Source organism: Momordica charantia (genome assembly GCF_013281855.1).
Source record: "Momordica charantia cultivar OHB3-1 chromosome 1 unlocalized genomic scaffold, Mcharantia_2.0 BLBB01000001.1, whole genome shotgun sequence".
Classification (NCBI taxonomy): Eukaryota; Viridiplantae; Streptophyta; class Magnoliopsida; order Cucurbitales; family Cucurbitaceae; genus Momordica; species Momordica charantia.
The window spans coordinates 18,856,146-18,864,392 of NW_028275157.1; the positions used below are offsets into that span (position 1 = coordinate 18,856,146).

The window sequence follows — 8,247 nt, forward strand, 5'->3', positions numbered from 1 at the left end:
TTCGAACCATCTACCACATTCCAACCAAGACTTCCACTTTCTCTCTCTTCTTCTTCTTCATCTTCTTCCTCCATAGCTTAACTAGCTACAAAGTATTATACCACCAAGCCAAATTTGTTCAGATCAAGAGATCCCAAACATGAAGATGCTATCCACAAAGGCCACGTGCAACTCCCACGGCCAAGATTCCTCCTACTTCTTGGGATGGGAGGCTTATGAGAAGAATCCCTTTGATGAGGCCTCAAATCCCAAGGGGATAATCCAGATGGGTCTCGCTGAGAATCAGGTAATTATAACATATTACATATCATTAAATAATATTGTTCTCTACCTTTGCTTTATGGGAATCAGTTATTCACCTTTTTTCTTCTCTTCTCAAAATTTTGCAGCTATCCTTTGATCTCCTGGAATCATGGCTGACCAAAAACCCAGATGCAGCCGGCTTCAAACGAGACGGCAAATCCATTTTCCGAGAGCTCGCTCTCTTCCAGGACTACCACGGCTTACCCGCATTCAAGAAGGTAATATATTATAAATATAATTAAATTAAATTAAATGATTTGGGTAAAAAAGAAAAATATATTTATGAATTTAGGCTAATGATTAATTTTGATTTGCAGGCATTGGTAGAATTTATGGCGGAAATTAGAGGAAACAAAGTGACATTTAACCCTGACAACATCGTGCTCACGGCTGGCGCAACTTCCGCCAATGAGACTCTTATGTTCTGCCTTGCCGAGGCCGGCGACGCGTTTCTCCTCCCAACTCCATACTATCCAGGGTTCGTATATACCTTTATATTCACTTTAATTAATTAAATTAATATATATACAATCTTTTTAATTACCAAAACTTTAAGCTATATATTCGACTTTAAATTTAATAGTTTTCTGATCATATCCTTGCTTCCACTTGTTGTTCAAACAGATTCGATAGAGATCTCAAATGGAGAACCGGCGTTGAGATTGTGCCAATTCATTGCACCAGCTCCAACGGCTTCCAAGTCACCAAGCCCGCTCTCGAGCAAGCCTACAAAGAAGCCCAAACCCGAAACCTACGCGTCAAAGGGGTGTTGGTCACCAACCCATCCAACCCATTGGGGACCACGATGACCCGCGACGAGCTCAATCTCGTCTTCGATTTCATAACCCAAAAAGGGATTCATTTGATCAGCGACGAGATCTACTCCGGGACCGTGTTCAGCACTCCAGGATTCGTGAGTGCTATGGAGGTGCTCAGGGAGAGGAGGGAGAGGAGTAGCGAGGTTGAGAAGGACGAGATTTGGAAGAGGGTCCATATTGTTTACAGTTTGTCGAAGGATTTGGGTCTGCCGGGCTTTCGCGTTGGTGCAATTTACTCCAACGACGACATGGTGGTGGCCGCGGCTACAAAAATGTCGAGCTTTGGATTGGTGTCTTCCCAAACGCAGTACCTTCTCTCGGCGATGCTGTCGGACAAGAAGTTCACAAGAAACTACACGTCGGAGAATCAGAAGAGGCTGAAGCAACGGCAGAGAATGCTGGTTTCAGGGCTGGAGAAAGCGGGGATTAAGTGCCTGAACAGCAATGCGGGGCTGTTTTGTTGGGTGGACATGAGACATTTGCTGGAATCCGACACGTTCGAGTCGGAATTAGCACTGTGGAAGAAGATTGTTTACGAGGTGGGTTTGAACATTTCTCCAGGATCCTCATGCCACTGCACTGAACCGGGGTGGTTCCGTGTGTGTTTCGCCAACATGTCCGAATCCACCTTGAAACTCGCCATTCGGAGATTGAAGTCGTTCGTCGTCGAATTGAGGTCCACTACCACAGGCCAACCCCAATCAAACGACGCCAACAACAACAACAAATTTTGCAAGAACATGATCAAGAGAAAGATTTTCACCAAATGGGTTTTCCGGCAATCGGTTCAAGAAGCCAACCGCAGGCAAGCTGAACGATAGCCTGGTCGTCTCTCTCCATGAACATATTCTTCGTCCAATCTCCAAATTGGGAATTTTTACCTTTTTTTTTTTCCTTTTTTGTTGAAATATCCCAAAGAATTTAATTTAAATATTGTAAAAAGTGCACTCGGTCCCCTGTGGGTGGGATTAGTAGTGGCTTTAATTAATTAATTAATTAAAATATTTCATTAATTACGTCCCTGATCTCTCTCAAATATAATTCAGCTAAACTATAATTGGAATGAATTTTGCAACGTGAAGGATTTTATCATATATGCGATACTATCTCCTAATAATGTGCGGAAACGATATTTGGTTGGCCATGTGACGAATTTTATATTGTATAGGGAGCGATAATAATAATATAATGTATATGGGAATAAATTATATAATGGGATGGCTTGTAAAGGTGGTTAGTGGTGGCAAGGGAAACGGCGCCGTTGGCGAAAATAGCGGCTGAAGACGATGGGGTGTAGTGCCGACATGAGCCAGTTTTATTTGGTCCAGTCGCTGGTTCCCAAAACCGACCTGATCTCAAAAAGCAAAATTGGTGTTGTGTTTGTGTGTAGAGCAAAACAAGGGCAGGCCATGGCCATCCCATTCCCAAGTGGGTTGTTGGTCAGAAGGGAAGACAGTCAAAGGATTGTGTTGGTTTCAATTTCAATGCCCTAATCCCTCCCCACAATCAAACTTTGTCCCCAACGTACAAATCTTGTTTTCCCATAATAGCCTTAAACATAAAATCCCACTCTACCCACTTTTTATTGAATATTTCACATGGTGCCTCTTCATATTACTTTATCAAAATAAAGACATGTAACTGACTATGTAAGATAGATCTGAAAAATTATGCAGATAAATTTCTCTTTAGGACACGTTTTGATAGATTATTTATCTTAAATTTATCATCTCCATCCTAAACTATTATATAAAATCGAGAAATGATATACTGCAAATTTTCATTATTTTATATTATTTTTAGAGATAAACACATATTGTAAAAGTTAAAAAAATGAAAAATAAAAGTTTGGAAAGTCAGCAAAAAGCAAAGGGCGGAGTTTCCTTAGAAGAAACTTAATTGATGATGAAAAGAAAGAAAGGCGAAGGCGATTTGAAGTTTGTAGGGATTTATTAGTTGTGAAAAAGTAAGTTGTCTTATCAAAGAAAAGAAATATGCGGTTCCAAAATCCAAGCCCTGTGGCTGCCGACTTCTCTCAGTCTGCTCTGTGCCCAACTTCTCATGCTGTATCCAATTCCAAACACACAATATTAATTATCTTATATTATACCATTTCCCAATCCCAATCCAATACATTATTCATGCATATATTTGGCTTGTCTTATCCCATTTTAATTCTCCCCTAAGTTCATAGAATTATGACCTCAATTCCCAAATTCAACTCCAACATTATTATTATATATACATATTCTTTGAACTGGTCAAAACCATGCACATAGACAACCTTAATTATAACCTTAGCTTACCTTAATTAGTATATGATTCTAATCCCTTTTTTCCATTTACCCCATCATCCCCTCCACCTCATCCCAATCCATCCTATCATCTCAACTCAATCCTATTTAAACAACAATATCTTTTTCTGAAAGAATTCCTATAACTGAAGCTTGTTGCTTAAACTGAACAACACTGTGATCAACACAAAATCTCATGGTAGATGATACCACAAGGCTCCATGTCTTTAACATGGACTATTTAAACCATAATTAGATAAGGAAAATATTTTATATTACTTATCCCTAATGATTATATTCACATTAGTTCAACATAATTGTGGTAGTTAAACGTCTAGCAAATGAGGAGAATTATTTGATACTATCTATAATCATTATATTTTCACATGCTCGTACCCAATTTATAAAGGGGAGTATCAATGATATTCTAAACTATTAACTGTATCATTTCATGACTTCCTAGTTTTAATTATTGGATATGATTAAATATAATTAGTCTGGTAAAGATCTTACAATATCTCTGTGAATATTAAATCATTAATTATCACCGTTTAAGCATTTGGTGTAGGAATTGTTATTTTTAAATAAATAGTATCGTTACATTATTAATGTCATGGTCGTAGCTTGCAAGATATATATAAATGTATTAGTTAAAAAAAAGGATATATATTATTTTAGTATATTAGGATGGGTGTAAAAGGAATTAAATGGCTGACGTATGTGTCATGTGCTTGTACTAAATAAGCATGCCTACCGACCACCAAATTATTTTATTTCAACTTTCAAACGCCAAAATAGGGAGAGGGGGCGACAATATATTATATATTTCTTCAGTTTTCTTTTTTAATATTTAGTATCTTATATATATATATATATATTCTTTTTTTTTGTTCTTTAAAATTTATCATTTATTATTTTTGTTTTTAGTTTTCAAATATAGGTTTTTGGGATTTCTCTTTTTTCTTCGCTTCGCAGGAAAAAAAAACACTATTCTCGATCATCACCGTCACTACCCTTTTTGTGTTATCACCTAAATTAAAATTTTTAATTATTTTTAGAAAAATAAGTGGGCTTAAAAGTGGGAGCTGTATTTTTATATTACATACTTTAAATTAATTCTTATAAACTAAAACTAAGGAAATACATTTTCGGACGATAAATTTTCTCCGTCCTTTTCCAAAACTTGAAAAAAAAAATGGTTGTCAAATGTCAAGTACCTTCTTTTTTTCTCTACAAAAAGTACCTTATTTTTTCAATCTAAAAAAGGAGGGAAAATAAGAATACAAGACCCTAAAAATAAAATCTTTATCAAACTAAATTTCATTTACTCTAATTGAGGTTTAATTAATTAAAAGCCTGCTTCTATTGAGTAAATAACAAGAATCAGACTATGATATTGACTACAGAATGCTGGTAATTAACAATGTGAAAATGGCTTGCTATATATGACAAAACTTTATCATAAATTTAATATAATTAAAATTTTTGTAGTAGAGTCAACTTTAACTTGAAAGTTTAAATCAAAGAGTTCAGAAAATTTAAAAATATCCCTCGTATCCACCTTCATAAAAGATTCCATGTTAATCTAAACTAAAAAAATAATATACTTGTTAGTGATTCTCTCAACTCAAATGAGTTCGAAGAATATATTTAAAAAAGAAAAAAGAAAAGAAAAGAAAAGAAGGTAGGTATAGGAATAGATAAAATATTGTGAGGAAAGATTGTTTTAATCAATATGAATATAAAATACTTCTAATAAGATATGGAAATATTTCTAATGAAGTTTTCAATTGCATTAGGTGGTGGGGACTATCAAGTTATAAAACATAACATAAAAAAAAAAAAAAAACAAGAGAATTTTGGTCGATCTTTTTGGATGTTTGACTAAATCTGTTTGTGCCTCAAAGCTTTGCCTGGTTTTGGTTGGGCAAATGCTTTATGGTGTGTTTTTCTTTCCCCTTATTATAATATTTTTAGTTAAAAAATTCTGTATATATGAATATTCAAATTAATTAACGGCACAAAAACATGTGATTTGATACTTAAGTTCAACGAGAACACATTGGTTTTCCGCGTAATGGAACCTCTCTCCAATCCCTTTTATTTTTGTTTTATATTTCAAAATCAATTCATATAAACAACCTTTTTATATTGATTTTGGACGGTGCAAAAGCCAATCTCTTTTTCTATTTCAAGAATCTCAATTAAAGAAACCTAATTTATATTTTTATTAATTCAAATATATGTTAGTTCTATATCATAGTTTAAGATAAGTGTTATATTAAAAAATATATCCTAAAAGTATATATATTACAAATTACATTGGTTACCAAGTATATAATTTTAAAACCAACAAATCAAGAAGTAAAATCATTATCAAATGAGCATTTCACTGTTAAGAACTTCATCCTCATTATGATATTATGCAAAAAGCAAAAAAAAAAAAAAAAGAATTTTCCGGAAGGAAAACCACAGTAATTAAGCATAGAAGAAAAAAGAAAAGAAAAAAGAACCAGTTTAATCCAGAAAAAGGAAAAGAGGTTGAATGGTCTAGGTAATTCATTAAAGATGTACTTGGTAAGAGTCAGCAAAATTAGCTAATCAATAAGACTTTTCACACAGAGACATATTTGTAATATATAATTAAGGACATGAAAACCTCGATTGAAAGAGATGTTTTTGGGACAGGCTCTTACTACACATTTCTATCACCTCTTAGACCCATATTATCAACCATGATGTCAACTTAACAAAATCATTTGGGACATTGACAAGAAAGGCATAAATGGATTTTTATCTTGTTTAAATAATTCCGACCTCGTTTGATAACGATTTCACTCTCTATTTTTAAGTTGTTTATCTCCTAATCTCCTTATTTTCTTTTTAAACTTTTTTCCCTAACAACACTTTAAAATTTTTAGCCAAATTTATATTACTAACACAAAAATATTAGACTAATAATAATAACAAAATAGTTATCAAACCGATCATAAATTATAAAACCAATCATTAAAGAAAAAGATATCCTTTCTATAACGCGGGATTAGTTACTAATTAATTAACAATATAACCCAATAATTCAGAATAATTGAAACTAGAAGAAGAAGCTAAGGTTTGTTGCATTATTATTAGCAAATCTCAATTAGTATCTAACTATATATAAATCTCTCTCTTTCACTAGGTACATGATGGTATGGATGTCATGTGGGTTTCACGTGAACAAGTTATGTGTAGCACATGCATGTTAAAAGGGAACATAAAACACCTGCATGCACATATATAATATATACTCATGCATGCCTATATATATATATTAAGAATCTATATTATTATTATTATTGTTATTATTATTAAGGGTACGTAGGGTTTTGGATGGCCAAAGGGATATTAGGGGTTTTTTTTTTTTATTAATTTTAGGAGCAAGCTATTGTGCTCTTCCTCTGGTGATGCCTACGAAGCATGGGACAAGGAGGCCCAAAAGGAACATGACTTGGGCAAATTGCCTCTCTTCAGTTCACACCCCATTTTCTCGTACACTTGTAATATTTTCATTGGGTTTTGTATTCAAATTAATGCTGTTCAGATTTTGCCTTCTGATTCTTGTGTTTGAATGATTAGGATCAAGATGATCACAGCTCTGTCTTCTCATTTATGGCTACCTTGGCCACGAAGCAACACAAATTTACTTGCTTTTGTATTTTTTTAGCCCCAAAAACCCAACTCATCGTCTCATCCCACTTGACACAATTAAAATTTACACCAAACTCTCTCTTATCTTTAACCATATTATTCATGTTGGTTGTCTATATGTAGAGCTTTATTTTATTCACGTGATATGAAGCTTATTAAATGTGTGTATGAAAGAATCTTGACATATTATAATTGTTATCGTATCATAAATGTAGATTACAACGGCAGAATAATATTAAAAAAATAGGTTAAAAATCTCACATTCAAAAAATAAAGAAAAAATCTGATAGTATTTATAATATATATAAGTGGGCTGGGTCACTGCTCCCATAAACAATTAGTATTGATTATAAATAATCTTATGAATATGATATGGTATTAGAGTCCAAAAGCTCAAACGAGCATCCCGGATCCGGTCAAGATTTGTGAGCCCAAAAAGAGGATCATCTCGATGAATATTTTTGCGATAGGATATATAGTTTCCAAATTATTTTAGAGATTAAATAAAAATTTTGAGAATGAGCGAGTAGATCTTTCTACAAAATTCTTTTCAGTTTCCAGCATACTCTCTTAGCATGTACGTTCAAAATGCTGCCTTGTTCTCTGCATTTTTTAGCTTTCAGGATGATTTTTTATCCTAAGTTTTTGAGATCAGTTAAAAATAAACTTGATATCTCAAATAATTAGAAGAAAATCAACTCATTAGGTTACAATTAGAATATTAAGTGAAACCAATTTAAATAGAGCTCTTTTGCTAATTTACATAATATGAAAACATATGTGAAACAATCTCAAGTATTTCCAAACCCACGAATCAAATCTACTTGAAGCAATATCTGGATATATCTATAAAAAGTAGATATTGAAGTTGCTAAAGATCAGCTGAGTCATGCATGAAAAGAAAATTTGAGAACATGTTTGGTTTGAAGACAATCCTGTTTCTGCATATAAATTTGAGATCTTGCTTTTGAAAGTTCGTGATCTATTTGCAGGATATGTTCCTTGACTATCATGTCGCTGTCCTTTTTATTTGACTTTCTGTTTGATTTCTCGGAGTTCTTTTTCTTGACTTTTCATGCCTTCTTCTGTTTCCTGCCGCCCTTATAATAATATCTATTTCCACATCATTTTATTACTATTTT

The 8,247-nt window shown here is 33.5% G+C and overlaps 1 protein-coding gene across 1 annotated transcript; it reads left to right on the top strand.

Moving 5' to 3' along the window:
- ACS5 (ACC synthase 5) lies at positions 1-2,101 on the top strand. The gene is made up of 4 exons (XM_022277001.2): positions 1-286; positions 390-521; positions 621-781; positions 928-2,101. The coding sequence occupies exons 1-4, from the start codon at positions 140-142 to the stop codon at positions 1,940-1,942; spliced, it is 1,455 nt and encodes a 484-aa protein (XP_022132693.2). The 5' UTR covers positions 1-139; the 3' UTR covers positions 1,943-2,101.
- Positions 2,102-8,247: the final 6,146 nt, after the last annotated feature.